We start from the raw sequence: 21664 nt of genomic DNA, 5'->3' as shown, positions 1-21664 counted from the left end.
GGAGTGAGTGTTGTGGTAGGATCAGCAAGGTGTTAGAGAGTAAGGGAAATTTTTACTGATATTAGAGCTAGACTTTGCAGGACGAATGCTAGCTTCCAGGCAGAGACTAAAGTTGGGCCATTTCTGGGAGAGGGGGCAGTTGCTCAGACTGGCAGGGCTAGAAGGAATGGCGGATGGGATGCACATCACTGGTTACTTGTGCCTTTATCTTGCCAGTACAGACTCTAGCCATTATACTTTTAAATTCTCGTGAATAATGTTCCATTGCCAATATAGACATTGAAAATGTCTATAGACATTGTCTATAGACATTGAAAATCATTTCAATGTCTATAGACATTGAAAATCAAATTAAAAATAAACCCACATCTGAGCCTTTATTTTTGCCGGTTTTTCTCCTAGGATACTCAGTTTTGCCATTGGAGATTGTTTCATTATCTCTTTGAATCATTAAGAAAAGCCTTATCACACAGGCCTCTTGACAAGTATCAGCAACATTGCTAGCTTGACTATTTAATTGGATATTCTTATTTAGAAAAGTATAATGAGTTCCATCTTCTGATCAGTCTACCTAGAGAATGGCAATTATTTTTTTTTTCTAATGAGTCAAATGATAATCTGCTTACGTGTAAGTCCAGTCATGCCATACTAATTTTCTTTTTACCACATCTGTGACTCAGTTTTAGAAATATGCACACCTTAGATAATCAGGCTCCATACTGATTTACTATTTTTACAGCAAGACCCTAGTAAAATTGCATAATATTTAACTAGGGTACAATTACAAAAGTTATATATGAAGTTTAACTGCCTTCCTTCATGTAAAAGAAACACATTCATGTGTTTCTTTTGGCTAAGCATTTTATGCTTTAAATCATAAAATTTATCAATTTGCTTATGTGAAAATACTAATGATCACATAAGGAAAATGGCTTGGAAATTGGTGTCATATGAAAATGTGAAAAATGTTAGAAACTATTTTATAAGATTTTAGAAATGATTTTAATTGATATTTTTAGGAATTTAGCATTTATTATCTCTCCTTCAGCTATTGAATCATCCTGTTGGTTTTTTTTAATGGCTGATGTTTTTAAAAAGTCTGAGTATAATTTACGTAGATTTTTGAGCCTTTTTTTTTTTTTGGCAAGTACCAAAATTAGTTGTTTTTTCTTAAGAAAAAAATTATATGGTAGAGACTCTCTGAAACTAAGTTTGAAAGACATTTTGTTAAATTACTCCTGTATTTGCTTTTTGTTTGCTCTCAGATTTGTTGAACCACCAGTAGTTTCAAAGGTTAATGCAAACTTTAGTAGCGTAACTGCATTTCTGAAAATCGAAAGTTAGAATGAGGGTCAGAGTCTTCTCGTGTGATAAAGCTGAGGTTTGCCTTGAAAGCTCAGCAGCGTTGTAATTTTACCATGAACACTAATGTTTGTCTAAAAGGATTGGTGGCCAGAAATAAGCCACGGTGTCTAATGAGACACAGGGACCCAGCTGGGCAAGATGCCATGGCATTTCTTGCGTGTGTTTTTCTCATAAGCAAAATGGCTTCATGCTGAAGAGGATGGTCACAAAGTCTGAGGAATTAGAGGTCAGAGTGGGACTTTCAGACTTAATGCGGAAGATCTAGGTAAGCCCTGGATTTTGAAATGAGTGAATCTGTGGAACTGTGATTTCCTGCAAATCAAATGGGGAATGTCTGCAGATGTGTAAGAGCTGAGAAAGAAGAACAGTATTTAGATCCTGCCAAAACTCCTTTGAGCCCTGAAAAATACTCTCCCAGAAGAAAATATTTCAGGAGAAAACCGGTCAAGACAACTGTAGGTGACACAGACTCAGTAGAGCCAAGCCAGGACAATGAAGACAAGAGGGAGAGCAGTGTTCAGCTCTCAAGAGAACAGCCTGCTTTTTCACTCAGGGGACTGGCGCGGGAGGGATCTGCCGCCCCAAACCTCACACCGGAAAGTGGTATTCGGCAAGAGGGGACAGAAGTTGTAGTTGATGCTAAGAAACAGAAACTTGTGCCGAGTACTGTGAGCATTCGGTCTTACCATGTGGACACCTCTCCTGCTGATGACAGTGAAACAGAAGTAAAAGTTAGTAATCTGGACAAAAGGATTCCAGAAAAGAACAGCACTCCATATTGTGCAAAGAGGAAGGAACATTTAGATGCTGTCAACAGGAGAGAAATAACATTCCAAAGGAAAACTGATGTTTTCTCTTTACGAAAGGCAGCCAGCTTAAGTTCCATTCACTATGGTACAGAGAGATCTTCCGAAAAAAGTGGGCTTTCTGAAGACCCATCAAAAAATTATAGCAGTGTTCAGGAAAAGCATAACACTGAGAGATTCTGCCCTCGTGAAATAAACAATTTTCACTTTGAAAAAAAGAGATGTCATTCCCTCTGTACTATTGGGTTCCCTGCTTCCAAGGGCACAGATGGAAACGAGGTAAGTGAAACGCAGAGTCTGAGTTGCAGGTGTAAATAAGTACTCCTGGTGTTTATAATCCGAGGGAGGTTCTGTAATTTGTTCTAAATTATTTTCGTATTAGCTTGTGTGGAAGTTGGAGAGTTCTTGGTGCATTTTATTGCCTGTAATCTTAGGTTTGGTTATTGTGATTTTTATTTTCTGTGATTTCCACATTCTTTGATCACACTTTAAACCCCTATACATTTTTGTTGTCGTCGGAAGACTTAAAAAAGCTTCATTGAAAGAGAATGCACATCTTCTGAAGTTCTCTAGTTCACATCTCTTGACTTTTCCTGGGGAATAGCTTTTGGAAACTTGTAGGCACAGTTGAATCAGAAAATAGTCATGAGAAGACAATAGCCTCATGACAAATGTAGACAGAATACAATACAGTTATCGGTCAGTGCTGGCTTGCTAATTGAGAAGTTTGGAAAAGTCAGTTCTAGTTCTCTATTGGTTTTCATGCATAGGAACACTCATATACTTGCTTTAAGTTTGTGTGTGTGTGTGTGTGTGTGTGTGTGTGTGTTGGGATGGGTAGCATGGAGGAAATCATCCAAATCTTTTGTCTCTTTGTTACATGAGTTGTTCCTCAGCCCCCATCTAAAATCAGAAATCATTTGGGCAGCATGTCATAGGAATTTCAGTATGACACCATCTGGCAGGAAGTTGAGATCTTTATTCCTAACACTGATACTTAGCTTCAGATGAGTTATTTCTCTGGGGTTTTCACTTGTCTTTAAAACGTAAACATAAGCGCAAAATGTATATTTACTTACATTTAAATGTAAGTAAAATTTATTTACTTGCTTGAGACATGTGTTACCCAAACAGCCTCTACATGTTACTAGTTGGAATTTGATGGCTTTTTCTTTAAGCTACTTCTAACTTTGTCTTTTTACACAAACTCCGGACATAAATGGGGTATGTGATGATAAACAGTCTTGGCAAGGTCAGCAGAGATCATTTGCACAGTGATAGAATCAAGTTTTATGAGGGTCAGTGTGCATGATCATTTTGGGCCTTAGCTGCTGAATTCGCTGAAGATGTTTTTGTTTACATACATCACCACACCGTGCCAATATTATGTCATCCCTTAATATTTACAGTTTTCAGTGGTTACATTTAGAAAAGAAAGCATATAGTCCATGTCAGCGCAAAAAGAAACGACTTAGCTGTTCCGTGTTTACTAATGCAACCTCTTGCTTTGCTTCATGTTTTCCAGGTGTTTTTTTTGTATAATTTGGCTTCTTGTAAGCCTTAACATTTTTTCAATATTGGAAATTCTTAAAATCAAAGTCTGTTTCCTAAGTGCTACACAGACCTTCTTTTTCCCCCCTTGTATTATCCTCATGCCAAGGATTTTACCTTTCTAATTGGAATATTTTTGAAGATTTTTGAAACGTCAATGGTAAATATATGTGAAAAGAAGGTGCAAACCTGCCAGTTAGATTTGTTAAATAATTGTGATGTGGAAGTACTTACCAAAGCGTTACATCTTTTGGGGTGAAAACTGAATTTTTTGTCATTGTCTGAGGAGTTTGATGTCTTATTTTCCTGCAGTCCAGAAAAAGACTCTTCATTCTGGGGCTTTCAGTGTCAGAACCAACAGCTTAGGTAACTTCTCTTAGGACATTCTTCCTGTCACCTTTTGAGGTGTTTGATTCTGTTTGCTTAATTACCTTGGTTAGAACTATTTGTCTTGCATTGGACTCTACTTTTTTTTTTTAATCTTTTTTAATCTTTATTTATTTTTGAGAGAGACAGAGACAGAGTGCGAGCAGGGAAGGAACAGAGAGAGAGGGAGACACGGAATCCAAAGCATGCTCCAGGCTCTGAGCTGTCAGCACAGAGCCTGACGTGGGGCTTGAACTCACGAACTGTGAGATCACGACCTGAGCTGGAGTCAGCCGCTCAACCAACTGAGCCACCCAGGCGCCCCAGACTCTACTTTTTTTGTTGGAGAATCAAATGCAAATGAGAGCCCTCAACCCCTTTATTAGCATTACAGCTCAGAAATGACTGGTTAGCTAGCATTCCTTTTATTTAATCCTTCAGGATCTTTTTCATATCTTCCCTATTGATTCCACTCTTTCTCTTGGTCATTTGTCTGCAGGATTGAGGTTGATGACTTTTAAGTTAGCTTCCAAGTAGAATAGTGTACGGTTCTCTGAACTTTTATTGAACTTCGACTTAGTGCAGGCCTCTGACTTTAACTTCCCTGGTCCTATGAAATTTTTCATTCTTAGTGTAGGTGACCGGCCTACCTCCCCTTTAAATCCTTGCCATCCTATGCTGACCTAGAATGCTCCTCCAGGCGCAGGGGTTCTGTGGAGGTGGTTCAGCCAGCCGCTGCTTGAGTGCCTACCAAATAAAGTCTCAGTCATGTTACATCTTGCCTCCGATCAGGAGTTGAAAATAAAGAAAAGGAGTATCTTAGATTTGTGTATTGCTTTGGAATTAGAAAAAGGATTTTAGAAACATTGTGGCTTTTGATTATCCTGACAACTGTATGAATAGGCAAAATTGACAGTTCTTCTTTTATAGAATGAAGAATTCAAAATTAAGGTTAAATAATGTCCTTAAAGGTGGCACAGTAAATGGCAGTAGCTGAGTTGAGCTGCTCAGCAACCTACTTAGATTAATTGTCAAAGTGCTGAAGGATATTGCTGTGAGGTTGGAGCAGGGGTTGATGTTTATAGGAGTTGATGTTCATCTGTGAAGGATGAGTGTTATAAACAGTGGTGGAAAAGGCAGATCATGTTTGGGAACAGGGAGGAATGAGCTCATTGCAGTCACCTTCTTCAGGGATTTATTTGTCTAAGACTTACATGCTTCCTGTACCTTGTGACAAGGTCTCCTACCTTTATCCTTGAGCTTTTCCCACAAAGCTTTCTTATTTCTCTAGGTTCACAAATCCCACCTCTTTCTAGTCTTGTTACATTGATCTCAGCAAAGATGGCTGTCTTCTCTGTTTATAGGCCATTGAATCTCTAACTGATCACATGTAAGTGTCACCTGAGGGCCTGGGGGCACCTGGGTGGCTTAGTCCATTTAGCGTCCAACTTCAGCTCAGGTCATGATCTTGTGGTTTGTGGGTTCAAGCCTTGCATCAGGCTGTGTGCTGACAGTTTGGAGCCTGCTTCAGATTCTGTGTCTCCCTCTGTCTCTGCCCCTCCCCTGCTCACACACTCTCTCTCTCTCAAAAATAAATAAAATGTTGGGGCACCTGCGTGGCTCAGTCGGTTAAGCATCCGACTTCAGCTCAGGGCACGATCTCACAGTCCGTGAGTTCGAGCCCCGCATCGGGCTCTGGGCTGATGGCTCAGAGCCTGGAGCCTGCTTCTGATTCTGTGTCTCCTTCTCTCTCTGCCCCTCCCCCATTCGTGCTCTGTCTCTCTCTGTCTCAAAAATAAATAAAAACGTTTAAAAAAATTAAAAAAAAATAAAATGTTAAAAAAATTGAAAAAACAAACAGGTGCCTGGATGTCACCCCTGTGATTCTAATGTAATAGATAAAGGTACAGCTCCACAGATGATTCTAATGCGCAAGACTATGGATAGGAAGGTCCCTATGCTTCTTATTTCTACAGCAGTGCTTCTCCAAGTGTAACTCCAGGGTCCTTGCAGTAGAATTATCTGGAATGTTTATGGGAAGCACCTTATCCCTGAGTTAACTTGATCAGAGTATCTTTTAGTGGAGCATAAGAGAACGTGGCATATGTTTTAGACACATGCTTCTTAAAAGCATGTTTCCGGGTGCCTGGGTGGCTCAGTCGGCTAAGTGTCCAACTTCAGCTCAGGTCATGACCTCGTGGCTTGTGAGTTCAAGCCCCGCATCGAACCCTGTGCTGACAGCTCAGAGCCTGGATCCTGCTTCGGATTCTGTGTCTCCCTCTCTTGCTCTACCCCTCTCCCGCTCAAGCTCTGTTTTTCTGTCTCTCAAAAATAAATAAATGTTAAAAAACATTAAAAAAAGCATGTTTCTTAAAAATGCTAAATTTTGGGAACCAGCATCACCCTAGCTTAGCATTTGCATCTTGTTCTTTTCTCAATGTAGTTTTTCTTTTTTCTTTTCTTTTCTTTTCTTTTCTTTTCTTTTCTTTTCTTTTCTTTTCTTTTCTTTTCTTTTCTTTTCCTTTATTGTAATATTTACTTATTTTTGGGAGAGTATTAGTGGGGGAGGGCCAGAGAAAGGGGGACAGAGGATCCGAAGCAGGCGCTGTGCTGACAGGCTGACAGCAGTGAGTCCGATATGGGGCTCAAACTCATGAACTGCCAGATCATGACTTGAGCTGAAGTCGGATGCTTAATTGACTGAGCCACCCAGGTGCCCCTCAATGTAGGTTTTCTGATAAGCAGTGCGGATTTGGGGCCCAGGAGGCAGGAGGTCTGAGTTCTAGTCAGCCTTTGCCCCAGAGAGCTGTACGACTTGGACTTTTTAAATTTCTTTAAGCTCAGTTTCATTTCCTAGAAGAGGAGAATATTGGACTAAATCATGAAACTGCTATTAATAATAATGGTATTTGTTGAGTCCTACTATATGCCAGACACTCCACTGTTGTGATATTTAATCTTCAGAGCAAGCCTATGGAATGGTTCTATTTTTAGCTCCATTTTACAGAGGAGGAAACTGAGCCTTAGGAAAGGTAAATAACTTGCTTAGGTCACTCAACCAGTAAGTGGAAGAGCTTGACCCACATATTTTTACCAAGCTGAACTCTTAACCTGATACAAGTTACCTACCTTTTCCCGTATACCTCTCTTTCACTTTTAAATATCTATGAATTCATGTATGTAACTGAGTACCTTTTTGTTTGTTTACTGTTTTCACCCTTTCCTCCATCTCTCTCTTCTTTTATTTCTCTGTCAAGCACTTATTATGTCCCTGTTATATGTTGAACCAAAACGAGGCACTTTGAGAGTAATAAAACATAGCTCTTTTCTGCGTGGAGTATATCCCATTGTTTGTGTAGAACAAATGACAGGGACCATGACTGTAAACTTAGTTACCTGGAAGTTAGGCCTCTGGGATGGTAATCATGAAGAACTTTAACTTCCCACCATACTGCGTAGCCACATATTAACTAATGAAAGCCAAACTCTTCCTATGTTCCTTTTCATCTTTTGGTGAATTGCCAACGTATAGTTCAGTAACCAAGGAAAGAAGCCGAGGAGAGAGGATGAGAAATAAGGAGTGTGGATATTGTACAAATTATATTATCAGTCTCTAAATAATGAAGAGTTTAATTTTTAATTAACTTTTGTATTTTAAAACTTAAAAAAATTGAGAACCACCTCAAAATGTTAGAAGAATATATTAATGTTCAAACTTGCTGAAATATAATTATTTGATATTATTTTCTTTGGCCAAGTCTTTTATGAATCTTAGACTCCAGAATTCTTTATTAGAATTCAAGCACTAGGATAAAATCTAAATGCTTTTCCTTTTATATGATAGCTTTGGTCTACTAATTTTGAAAACAAAGGTAATTTGGTTTACAGTTGACTAACTCATTCCTTTCTGAACTATTTCATCTTTTAAAATGAGAAGGCATTTATTAATTTTTAAAAATGTTTACCATTGTTAGTTGTTACTTGGATTTCATAACCAGTTTCTGAAAATTTAGTTATGAAATAGTTGCATGGAATTTGGGTCTTTTTCAGTATTACAGTGCTTTGATCTTTTCAGTTAAATGAAGGACGTGCAAAAATTAAAAGCCTTTGCTGTACAAGGAGAATAGTTATATTTTCCCCCTTATTTGATTAAGAAATAAATGAGCATTTCCTAAATTTAAAGCATTAGTACTTGAACTTTATCAACTTTTTGCTTTTGTCCTTTATTTAACTCTTCCTTTTAGGGAGACCGTTATAGCCAGATAGAATTTTCAAAATATTTGTGCCATCTTTGCTGTTAAAAATATTTTGTGGAGCATTTTCACACATTTTTGAAACTTGGAAGCACTGACTAAAAATGTGTTGATTACATTTGTTTCTGCCAAAATAGTTAAAACATCTTTGAAGAGGTTGTCTTTGGAAGCAAACATCTTGGCTTGGAAATATTTGCTTGTGTTGACAAACTCAATATGGGATTTGCTTTTGTCTGACTACATTGTCGAGTAGTGCGAATCGAAGAGTTTATGCTATAGTCCCCACCTGGTGCACAGTTACCTCTGCTCACTGGGGGCAGGTGCTGTTCTGAACCCTGTGTGTGTGTTGTTTTAGGCTCTCAACGTCTCCATGAGGAGATACTTTACATGGGAAGAAACTGAGGCCCAGAAAGGCCACAGGGCTAGTATGTGGTGGGGTCCGGAATTGAACACAGGTCACGACCTTCCACAGCTCTGTGCCACTCTTCCTCTCATTGTTACACTTTTACTCATGAAACAATTATGTTAAGAAATTCTGGAGGTAGAAGAATTTTGAGGTCCATTTTTTCCAACGTGCAGCTTTCATTCTTCTTCATACCAGAACTCTCTCAAATAGAATATAACCTCTTTTATTTTAACAAATATATGAAGGAATTGAATTTCCTTTGATACCACTCTTGTGTCCAACCCTCTGAAACCAATAGTTGTTTTGTGTTGTGCAAGGAAGAACATTGGATTAGCTATCATTTCTATATTTACTGTGTCTGTTAAATCAGTTTTTGCTTTTATAAAATGAGATGGTTCACTGGTAGGCACAGCTGTTTCTGGAATGTTTTAAGGAGTCAGTACAGATTTGGGGTGGCAGAGGAAAGGGAACTTATGAAATCTTGAATCAGAAGACTAAAATTTAACCCAGTCTTAGTTTCCCCATCTGTGAAACAGGGTGGTGTGTTTTGAGCATTAAATGAGGTAATATATGTGAAAAGGATTTACTTAACTTCTGGTTAAGTACTTGATAACTTCTATCTTGTTAGTGTCTTCTGCTGCTGTGGAAAAGAGGAAACATCTTGTAACCATCTGCTGAGTAGAAAAGCTGTATGTTTTCCAAATTCGTAACAGGGCATTTCTTTCGTTCCTATGGACATGAGGCATTATGCATAAGCAGAGTAGGCTGCCTCCTTCTGTCTCCCCAACTCTACTCATCCTCTCACTATATTTGAAGCAAATATTTACTGAATACCTATCATTTGTCAGACAGTATATTCATCTAACTCTGTAATTAGTTAAAAATTTTGTCAACCTGTCGGAATAGAAATAACCCCTGGGATGAGCCAATTCTTGGAGCTCATATTGGTTATGGACACCTTAGTACATGTACATTTCAGAGACATTATTGTTAGTAGTTCTGGTATGAGAGTAGAATAGAGCATGATGCCAGGGGGAAATCTACCATTCTGTGGGGGAAGTGCTGTCATTTAAGGTGTTGTGTTTAGTGAGGAAAATTGCCGTGAACCCTGACCTTCAGTTTATGTCAGAGATCCAAGGGTGTAGCTTCCTCTGAAAATGTGTAGAATTTTATGTATCAGCTACTTTGCCGGGATAGAGACTGAGAAGCTCCGGTGAAAAGGGTCTTGACTTCAGGGGTTAAGGCAAAGGTAGAGGGTGCTCTTTCGTGACCTATGTGTGGACAGCCATTTTCCCAGCAGAAGGCACACTGAAAGGAAGCACCCACTGTGGCTACTGACCCAGAGAGTTGTAAGGATAGATTTCTTTTGTAAATGTGAAGGAGAAACTTCTTGCAGATTCTAAATTGGAATTTAGAATACCCAAGTCCACACCCTAGGCCTTCTACTAGCATGGGAGATGCTGGTCAAGTCACTTCACTTCTTGTAGCCTCAGCTTGCTCACAAGTGAAACAGGGAATCCTCCAAGTGCCTTTGGGTACTTTCAGCTTGAGTTCCCCTGATTCCTTAATCCTTAAGTATAGTTATAGCTTTCTCTAAGCTAAATATCTTAGTTCTTTTTACTTCAGAGATGTTGCCTTTCCCATGTTACACATAAGTTATTTAAGTAGTAAATTTGATTAAGCTTTTTAATCCTTTCAACAAATTGTGGTTATTAAAAAAATAAAAAAATAAACGTTGCATGATTTGCCTTGTATAGAAGAATGAAATACATGCATTTTTTTTTTTTTTAAAGTGAATCTTTTAGGGAGTATCCGACTCAGCTTTGCAGTTTGGCTGTTCTTGTGTTCTTAGTGCATGCCAGAACCATGACAACATCTGTAAAAATAGGGTGTTCCTATCTCCCAGTTGTCTGGTGGCATTGACTTTGCTCAGAGGACTTTCACATATATGGCCTCAGCTGACCAGCACAGTGAGGCTGTTGCAATTCAGTTAGCAGTAAGTGGGTCATCTAGTAATAAGCTATGAATAAAATCAGAGTGTGCTATGAGATGGGTTATGTTGGCTTGTTTTCTTTTATTGGAAAGGCATTTTGAGGTAGTCTGTTGTGTCAAGTTTATGGAATTGTTTTAGAAAAATGATTTAGATGAAGCTCAGTTTCACTGCTTAATGTTGGGTTCTCACTGAGTAATCTCTGGGCTTGAGCTTGCTGCTGGGTACTTTTGTGCAGTAGTCAGGGCATTCTATTATTATTGGAAAGTGAGCTTAATTGGAAACGTTTTACTTTTCTAAAATGACAAGTCTTACATGACATGACAGGTTAAAACTCACTCATCTCAAATGAAAACATGAAACATGTTTCTGATCTTGCATTATATATTCCCTCCCTCCACTTATTCAGCAGATATTGAGCACCTAATCTGTGTCATGTTAGGCAGAGTATGAGGAGAATGTTCCAAGGGGAGTAGTAGCTTGAACAGAGGACCCTAGGAGAGAGGGAGCATGTGGTTCACATGGTTCGAAGTTCAGATGGTTCGATCATAGAATAGGAAGGAGATAGCTTGAGTCTAGAGAGAGCAGCCAGGGGCGCCTGGGTGGCTCAGTCCGTTGGGTGTCCGACTTCGGCTGAGGTCGTGATCTCACAGTTTGTGGGTTCGAGCCCTGCATCGGGCCCTGTGCTGACAGCTCAGAGCCTGGAGCCTGCTTCGGATTCTGTGTCTCCCTCTCTCTCTGCCCCTCCCCCACTCGCACTCTGTCCCTATCTCTCAAAAGTGAATAAACATTAAAAAAATTTTTTTAGAGAGAGCAGCCAAAACTGAACTGGAATACTGTGGCTGTGGAGTCAGGAACAACCTGAAATGGCATTTGAAAGTAAGCCAAGACTTGGTGCAATGAGACTAGTTAGGAGACTATTACTAATCCAGACACTGAGGCTTAGTTCCAGAAGGAGGTGGAAGCTCGCTTGAGCCCAATACTATTCCAGGTGTCTCATGACTGTGTCTTAAAGGATGTCCTTAGTATTGACATTGGAGACTAGAGGTGATGGTCCAGACCAAGGATAGTAATTATTGCCACTCGATAGTTTGTAGTGTGAAAAGAGAGAAAACAGGGAATATAAGACCCTCCTCTCCCCTAGAAACAGTCTTGGGACAGCTAATATATCCATGTTACTGATGCTCGTGTCTTCCTTAGGGATGTGGGAAGCTAGCAGATGCATGAGTTTGAGTGGCACAATGAGTCAACACCCATGGGGAGGTTTCAGGAGCATTGGAGCAACTCATGCTTTTATGTTTTGAGAATTCCAACACTGGATTCTTTGGTTCCATTTGCAGAAGCAAACAGTCCATTTGTTGTTGGGTGTGTATTGTGTCTCTGAGCTGTTTGGTGAGACTGTGGTTCACATTTCCTGATGGTGCTCTATGAGGCATTTGGTCAGATGTGCACTATGAAACAAAGCTCATCCCTGAGCAGGCACATGCCTGGTTCTACCGCAGTTAGAACTGTGTGAATTTGGGTCAGGCTTTCTTTCTTGTGTTTGAATAATGTCTGCACCCTTTCCCCCTCCCCTGCCCAGAGACTTCTCCTAAAGCCCCTTGGACCTTCTTTTACTTCCATTTATTAATGTTTCAATCATTGTATGTTGTCTCAGCTCTGCCAAGAGGAAGAAGGGAAATTATGTAGTAAAATCTTAGTGTTGAGTGTAAGGGTAGAGGTGATGTGGGAATAAGGGATGTGAAGGTAGGAAAAAGTATGAGGGTTTTGTTTTGTTGGTAGAATTTATTTTAGGCTGAGCTTTTTGGTTTTTTAATTGCAGTTTTTGATCTTATATGGAGTGAAAAGAAAAAAAACAGATATGGTGACTTCTTTATTCTCAAGGCTCAGGATCCTGAACTATGAAAATGACTTCATATACTCGGTATCTGGATTCTTTTTTAATGCCCTAAATGGTTTAAAATAATTTTGCTAAAATATATAGCCAGCAGGCATATTTTTAATTCAAATGGGTTTCGGGACTTCCTATCCAAATGGTTAGATTTTTCTGAGATTTACCAGTAGGAACAATACTTTTAGAATCCACATTTGGAGAACCCTGTCTAATAACATGACCATGCCATTTTTGAGAATGCCTTATGTTGTGTATTTTTAAAGCTTGGAACTGTTTCCAGAGCTTTTGTCAGGGCTCTGGAAAATACTTGCTCTTCACATAAAAACCTTGTAGATTTCCAAATTTCAGTTTGGACTGTCCTCTTGGAAGAGGAATACACATAAATAGAGTGGTGGTAGAAGGCCAATTACCCTTTCTTGCTCTGGCCGTGTCACGGCACAACCACATTCTTGACTTTATGGGAAGGAAATAACATTTCCTCTCTAATTCAAGTGAAAACTACTTACTGAAATTTCACATTTAAAGCAGATAAGCCAGAAAAAAAGTCAGTGAAGTTGCTTAGTTGAAAAATTAAGGAAAATAAGCAGAAAGAATTATTTTGATTATAGGTAAAGTGGAAAGCCAGACCAAAACTTGACAGTTCATACAAACTTTAGATTTCCAGTAGTGAGACTCAGTTCTAGAAGAAGGTGGAAGCTTTGCTGAACCCCATACCATTCTAGACTTATCATAATTTTGTCTTAAAAGATACTGCAAGATTGACATTGGCATTCACTTGAACTTGGGATATAAAGACATTTTAATTCAAACATGTCAACCTCCTCCCATCATACTCTTCCTTGAACTTGGAGAATACTAGATTTAGGTTATTTTTACACAGTGCCAAAATAAGTTTTTTGGAAAATGTTGCCAAATATGTCATTTTTACTGTGTAGATAGTAAGCAAAAACCTACAAAAAATGGTTGAGTGACATTTTTATGGGTGCGTCAGTTTTTTTGCTTGGAGTTTGCACAGTGTAGGTAATAAAGCCTCTCCTTCCTGTGTGGGACCTTGAAGTATATGCTAAAGCAGAAGTGATCAAGGGTATCCTGGTTGCCTGAATGAAATAATTTAAATTCCAGAGGTGCCTAACTCAATCACAAAGATATATGCTCATGGGCATTTACTGTCTATTATGTGCCAAGCAGTGACAGAGTTAAGACAGTGTAATGCTAAAATGAATAAGACATTGTCATTTTGTGTACGTTTGCTCACATATTAGAGGGACAGAAGATATATCAACAGATGATAATTATACACAACACGTGTTATTACAGTAGTGTGTGTATGCGCCGCTGTGGAAGCAGAGAGGATGGTGGGACATCTCTCACAGACCCTGGAGATTGAATCAGCTGGGGCTTCTTCAAAGAGATGGATGAGTGAAGGGGTTGAGTGGGATGGCAGCTGGTGAGGGCATTCTGTAGGTAGGTAGTAGCATATATAAATGCATAGTGTCCTGTGGAAATGTGTTGTTCTTGAAGGAACAAGAAGTGGTTCAGTGGGGCTGGAGTATGAGGAATTTTTGGGGGTGTGTGTTGAAGGGGAGGGAGGAGAGAAGAGGCTGCATAGGACTGTGTGACCAATTGAAGATAGGTACAGATGGAGATAAAGGCATCGAGGATGACTTCAGTGGTTTTGATTTCGGAGCAACTGGGTAAATGATGGGGCCATCCTCTGAGCTACAGATACAGAAGGAAGAGTGAGATGGAGAAAGAGAAATTCAACTTTCTCTATAGTGGGTTTGAAGAGGTTGTGAGATAAAGCACAGTGAAGCCAGGTAGATGCAAGTTCAGGTGTTACTTCTACCTGTTAGTAGTTTGTGTGCACTTGAGCAAGTCACATAACCACTTTGTGCTTCATTATCATTTGTAAAATGAGATTGTATCTAATGATGATGAGATGATACTTGGGAAGTGCTTCAACACACGGGCTCACTGAAGTGCTCAATATATGATTGGTTTTACTATTTTGACAGAAGTGTTCATTAGGGAGTTAGAATTTATGGGTCTTATGTTCAGGGGTAAGTTTTGGGAGCAACATGGGGATCCCAGAGTCATTGGTATGAGGGGGGAAGTTGAAACCATTGTAGAAGGTGAGATTGTACAGGAGGCGTGAGAAGAAGCGGGGGTGCTGAGGACTGAGCCTGGGGAATAGCACTAAAGGAAGGGTAGCAGTGGAGCCTCTGCTGCAAACTGAGAACGAATGGCCAAGGATGCAGGAGGAAAACCAGGAAGGAGTGACATCAGGAAAGTCAGGGAGGAAGACTGCCAGTGACAGATGCCTCAGACAGATCAGGAGTGGAGAATGGACAGATTGGAAAGCAACCCTTGAACTCTTCTCTGTGATGTTTTTCTGTCATTAAATTGCAGGCTCCATGAGGGTGGTTGTATGACCAACTCCTCGTAGTGGTACTAGCAGACATTTGTGAGTGCTTATTGATTAAGTGAGACTATGGAAGAGGAGGTTGTAGATGATTGCTCACAATATCTTTCAGCTCTTCAGGTACCACGTGACCTCCCTCCTTTCGTGCTTACAACTTGCTCTGTTACATTTTACCATCTGATTTCCTTTTTCTCCTGGGAAAATCGAGTCACAAGCAGGAAGCTCCCTCACTTTCTTATCTGGTCACCGCTACTTAGTTTTAGTGGAGTGATTGGGATGGAAGCCACATCACAGGAGGTTGAAGAGTAAAGATAATAGAGCTAAAAAATACAAAAATAAAGTCTGTTTAAAAAACATGAAAATTACAGAGGGTTTTTTTTTTTTGTTCAGTTGCTTTACTGGAAGAGAGAGAGACAGTGATAAGAAAAGAGGGAATTGAGTTTATAAATCTTGTTTATTTTTGTTTTAGGATGGAAGAGATGGGCATTGTCAGTGTGGAGCCTGATGTGGGGCTCAAACTCATGAACTGTGAGATCATGACCTGAACCGACATCAAGAGTCAGATGCTTAACTGGCTGAGCCACCCAGGCACCCTGAGATGGGCATTTTTAAATACTGAGAGCCAAGACCCAGATGTGGAGGGGATGATTGATAGAGTGACAATTCCCCAGGAGACAGGAGGTGGAAGGATTCTGAGCATATGAGAAAAGCAGGTCATGCAAAAGCCAAGTTTGTTGGTAGCAGGGCAGGGCAGTGAGGGAGTTCTTACTCATGTTGCTATTTTCTCGATAAAGAAGGAGATTAAAAAGTGAACGCTAAACGTAAATAAGGAAGTGGTACGGTAGGGAATTTCATGCAAATGGTAAACAATATTGAAAGAGAGATTGTGAGGGATAGAAAAACGGGCCAATTAGGACACCAAGAAAAAGTGCCAGGTTTCTTAGCGTGCTTAGCTGAATTGCAGACCTGGAACCTGTGGTGGCAGCAGTCCACATGGGACTGCAGTTTTCTAGTAGAGCTTTATAGCATAGGGAAGAGTAGGGGAGACGTGCAGCTGACTTGGCCAGGATTGGGGTTTGGCTGGGGGCTTGCAGGGCAAGGAGAAGGGTGTGAGGGAGTTGAGGAAGTTGGTTGAAGTGATGGATCACGTGTTGCAGGCCAGCTAGAGAAAGAGGTGAAGATAGAAGAGGGCTCATAGAATGGATCATAATGAGGCATATCAAGCAATGTGAGATGTCAATGAAGCCAGAGAAGTGGTTTTTACCTAGGGTTGGGGAATGAAAGTGGTAGAAGAACAGGAAGTCACTATCAGAAGTTAAATATCGGAGGTGGACTAGTTCTGGTGTAAGATGATGAGATCCAGGACGTAGCAATAGATGTATGAATGGATGAAGTGGAGAGAAGAAGGACTGTGAGGATGTGACACAGCATGGAGCCAGGTACACACTGAGCCAGGTGTCAGATCTTTGGGGGATGCAGGAATCTTTTTTTTTTTTTTTTTTAATTTAAATTTTAGTGTACAGTGCAGTGCTGTTTTCAGGAGCAGAATTCAGTGATTCGCTTCCATACAGCACCCAGTACTCCTTACAAGTGCCCTCCTTAATGCCCATCACCATCTAGCCCATCTCCCACCCACAGGGATCATTTTTAAGGAGAAGAAGGTGGTGATATAAGAGTGAGTGGCCTACAGTGTAAAAGTGAGGTCTTCGTACCTATGGGTCACGGTTTGAAAACTATCATTTTTGCATCACTGGGGGATTAGAATATGCTTGCCCTGCCTGGTGGTATGTGGGACTTGACCGGAGGTGAGAGGGACAGACCAAGTTCAGTAAAATAGTAGAAGCAGTGAAGGTACTGAAGTTTTAGGAGCCTTTGTTTACCCTGGAATAGATATTTCTGGAAAGCTTGAGAGTGGTGGCAAGCTGGGTCAGGAGAGATGAGACAGGGATGAAATACAGGCTCAGGAGGCTCAGTGACAGGAAGAGCTCGAATTTGGGTGGTAGCCAGCAATGACCTGGATGTGAGGCATGAGGGCTTCAAGTTTCCAAAAGGAGCTCTGGTGTAAAGGGTTTTGTTTGCTTTAGGTGTTAGCTGACAGATTGTTGGTGAGAAACTTTAAGTGGCAAATACTACTAATAAAATTGTGGTGGGAGAAGCTAACATTTGTATGCCAGGCACTGTGCTAAGCATTTGATGTGGATTTATTTTACTGAATCTTTAGAACCACTCAAAAGAGGTAGAAATTCTGTCATAATTTAAGTTTTTTAAATGAGGAAAACGGATTTTAGATGATGTGGATGGCTCTGGGTTGTGGTCCCGTTTACTCTTGGAGCTGGAATTTGAACCCAGGCAGCATGAATGGAAACCTTCTCTGGTCTCTGTATTGACTTCAGGATCTGAAAGGAGGAAGCTTAATTACTTCCTAGAACCACCCCTGACCTTTCACTGAGGGAGGAGGGTTCAGACTGTTGTGCTGAATGCATAGATTTTAAATCAGGGGTCATCAATGACAACTGCAGACATAAATTTTAGAGTTTAATTTATTTTTCATTTTGGTTTTGATTGCACAGTATCATGAAAAGTTTGATATACTCAAGAGAGGTAGTAGTTAATGGTAACAGGACATTTTAAAAAATACCTTGAGTTTCTCTATAGGAATAATACTGAGGTAATTGGAAATGGCAGGAAAAGCTGAAAGTCAGTGTGTTAGTAATCTTTAATTATGTTAAAGTTTGGTTCATAATATTTGAATATACATTTGAAAATCACAGCTTTTTAAATAGTGTATACATGTGTAATAACCTGAAGTAGTGTGTGGGAGTAACAATCTGAAATTCATCCATTGGAAATCTATTTAATTAGACTATACTGCTTTCTCTTGGTTGATATTTAGACCGTTTTTCGACCTCAGAACTCCCCCTTTAATATCCTTCCTGGGATAAAATGCTGAGCAGCACTTGAACCTATTAAACTTACCTTGTAGTTGAAATTTACTGACTTCCCTTGTGAATAGATAATTCAGTGACTGGACTGGCATGGAACGTTCTTGACCAGCAGAAAATAGTCCCCCGCCTTTCCAACTCTCTCCCTTTTCTTTATTTAGTTGTGATTACCACCCACAGAGCTCCCTTGTGGTAAGGGTTCCCAGAAGCAGTTGATTTTATAATTTGTAAAGACTAAGAGAAGCCTCTTGTGAGATTTTGCCGGGAGGCATAACTTTCTTGTTTATAGTTTCCTAGATTTGTTTCTCTGAACCCTTGTTTTTATAAATGTTGATTTGCTTGAGGCAACAAATTTAAAAAATTTTTACTTCTCAGGGCACCTGGGTGGCTCAATTGGTTGAGTGTCCAACTCCTGATTTCGGCTCAGGTCATGATCTCATGGTTTGTGAGTTTAAGGCCTGCATTGGGCTCTGTGCTGACAGTGGGTAGCCTGGTTTGGATTCTCTCTCTCCCTCTCTGCCCCTTCCCCACTTGTCACTCATGTTCTCTCTCTCTCTCTCAAAATGAATAAACATTAAAAAAAAAAAAAACTTTTTACTTCTCTTTACAGTAGGAGAATTGGGAGAATAATAAAGCCAAATTTTTGCTTCTCCCTTTGTAAAAAAGAATAATAATAACCACAACAGTAAAGTTGCTGACATTACACTGTGTTCGTGTTGAATTCTCATGATATAGCATAATAACTATTACCATCATTATTTTACAAGTCAGAGGATGGTCTTGAAACAGTTGAGTAACTCGAACATAAATGGTGGAGATGGAATTTAAACTCCTGGGATGTACTAGAAGGGCTCTCTAGCATAATTTCAGATCAGGGTATCAGTTGGAAGTTGGGGGTGGAATAACATTGGTGATTTTTCTGCTCTTTTTTTCCCCACATTAAAAAAAAAAAAGGAATTTGTCCTGTATATACTATATAATGTGTTCATGCATGCACATAGTTCTTTTCGTGCTGTGGAGATTAGCACAGGTTCTTAGAAAAGATGATTAAATTGAGACCGTGAGCTCATATTTATTTTTTTTGTTATACAAATAATTAATTAATTTAGATCGAGCAAGGGAGGGGCAGAGGAAGGGGGGGCGGAGAGAGAGAGAGTCCCAAGAAGGCTCCACACTGTCAGCACAGAGCTGGACAGGGGCTCAAGCTCACGAATCGTGAGATCATGACCTGAGCCAAACTCAAGAGTTGAACGCTTAACCAGCTGAGCCACCCAGGTACACCCTGAGCTCATCTTTCAAATCATTTGTCAAGGAGCATGTCTCATACTGTGGCTGAGAGCAAGCTCTGCAAGGCATGGAGATCTATGCAGAATATTGGAGAAAGGGTGTGTGTGGCTCCCGCCATCATGTCCAGGTGGTGGTGTTAGAGGCTGCCAGGCCTGGCGTGGGCTTTTGCTGCTGCAGCCTGCACCAGGTTCCTGGTTGGCCTGGCCTCCGGCTCTTGTGGCAGCTGGGAAGAATAAAGGGCTTCCTGTCTGAGCCTAGCACTGCTGCATGTCAAAGGCTTTCTTCAGTCTGGGACTGTCAGATTTTCTACTTTCAGTTCTTTGACTCTGGCTCTTCTGACCTCTGACTTCTGTGTTGTATTTACAGTCTCTGGGTAAGACTTTAGATTGACCAGAGTCTTAAACATGATCTGCTTCTCCCTCCTACCTCCTCATTTTATAGATGAGGAAGTTGACTCACAGACATGAAATGTATTATTCAAAGCTGTGGGAGTAGTGGCCAGAACTAGAAGCCAACCTCATGACTTGAGTGATTTTTTTCCTGTTACAAAATGACTTGTGCCTCCCTATATATTGCTTCCAATTCTTTATTTACTCATCCTGATCCTGGCTTCCCGCCTGTCTTTCTTGATCCCTTGGCTTTCATCCTGCACTGATGGAGGGAACAGTTGTTTCTTGGTGTTAATCCCAGCTTTGGAATCACTGTGTGACCCCTGGTAAAGTCACTTTGTGCCCTAATATCATTATCAGCAGATTAAGTAGGACCCTTGTTAGAGAGGTTCTTAAGAAAATGTCAATCATGTGAACTGGTGACCTGTTTTATTTAGTGAAAGAGACTTTTAGAAAATTAAATGAAAATGAACAAAGTATAGGGAAAAAAATCAGTTAATAAAGGTATCCTGTTGAGTAAACTGAGAAAGGACTCATGAGAAAATTAAAGAGACTTTAGGTCAAATTGTTATGTAATGTAGTTAATTGGGGAAAGTACTAGTTTCCTTCTTTGTTCTTTCCACGGAATACCTGTCAGATCAAATCCTGCTCTGCAGGTGGTAATATAGATTAGTTTGTACGTTTTACTTTGGATCCATTTGAACTTGGCAAAACCTTTGGTTGGATTATTTTACAGATCTGATTAGTAAAGATGAATGTAGAATTCTCAGTGCTGTGACATTTTGGCATAATAAAAAAAAAATTAGGTGCTTAGGTTAAATCCTCCTTTTCTATCTATGAACGTCTTTGAAACTCAGTTTCCCTGTATGTAAAATGGGAAAAATACATTTAGCTTTCCAGTCAGAGTTATGAGGACTAAGTAAAATAACACTAATGAAGTGCTTGGTACATAGTAGTTTCTCAGTCTGAGCTGGCTTTCTTCCTAATATTTTAACACTTTCTGTTGTGTTTAGATATCTGATATCCATGTTACTGGAGAGTCAGAGGATATGTCTGCGAAGGAGAGATTGCTACTGTGGACACAGCAGGCAACAGAGGGTTATGCTGGAATACGGTGTGAAAATTTCACTACCTGCTGGAGAGATGGAAAACTATTTAATGCCATCATTCATAAATACAGGTATGGAATTTGTGGGGTCTATTTTCTTAGACAAATATGAGAAGTGTTTCTTCCATTTCCAGATTTTAAAATAACCTTTTATTATTATAGAAGCAATACATGTGCATGGCAGAAAGTTAGAAAATACAGACCAAGTACAAGTAGAAACATCAGATTCTTACCACTGCGAGATCATCACTCTAAGCTTGGTGCATACACACAGACCACAGAGCTATATCATATCTTTGAATTTTGCTAGTAACTTGGAAGACAGTAAGCTCTGATATATAGAGTCTTCAAGTGGATGAGCATGATTGTACAAATGGAGAACTGATGAGTTGTAGGGTAAGGGTTTAGTTCAGACTTAGAGCTCACACATGTCCAAATTGCAGTCTCCTACACTGGTTACTCTGATGAGTAGCTGGGTTCAAAAGAGGACAACTTTGAGGTCGTAAACAGTTTTCTGGGTGAGAATTATTAACAACTGAATCCCAGTTAACACTGACATAGCACTTACTATAAAGTGCCAGACACCATCCTAAGCAGTTTTTACATATATTGATTTATTTAGTTCTTACAGCACCCCTATATCATCATTCCCAGTTACCATACAAAAACTGAGGCACTGAGTAAATACTTGCTTGCAGTCACACAGAGCAAGGGCAGCTTTGAGATTCAGACCTGGGGCCTCTGGCTTTTGACTCCATGCTTTTAATGTCTTCTAAGGAGCTAGAGCCCCAGAAAATATTTATTGAAAACAATACGTGTGTTGATCTCAGTAACTTTTCTTAGTTTTGAAAAAATTATATCATGTTGTTGAAGAATGTCTTCCTA

At 39.9% G+C, this 21664-nt stretch overlaps 1 protein-coding gene across 11 annotated transcripts in view; it reads left to right on the top strand.

The window, feature by feature from the left end:
- DST (dystonin) overlaps nucleotides 1–21664 on the top strand; it is a 496251-nt gene that overhangs the window by 276296 nt on the left and 198291 nt on the right. For all 11 annotated transcript variants that reach the window (XM_058734319.1, XM_058734316.1, XM_058734317.1 and 8 more), the window contains one exon: nucleotides 20685–20851. In XM_058734319.1, coding sequence (XP_058590302.1) covers nucleotides 20685–20851 — 167 coding nt within the window. The remainder of the gene's footprint in view (nucleotides 1–20684; nucleotides 20852–21664) is intronic.

Source organism: Neofelis nebulosa, chromosome 6, assembly GCF_028018385.1.
Source record: "Neofelis nebulosa isolate mNeoNeb1 chromosome 6, mNeoNeb1.pri, whole genome shotgun sequence".
Classification (NCBI taxonomy): domain Eukaryota; kingdom Metazoa; phylum Chordata; class Mammalia; order Carnivora; family Felidae; genus Neofelis; species Neofelis nebulosa.
This window is presented reverse-complemented; position numbering and strand designations above follow the sequence as displayed.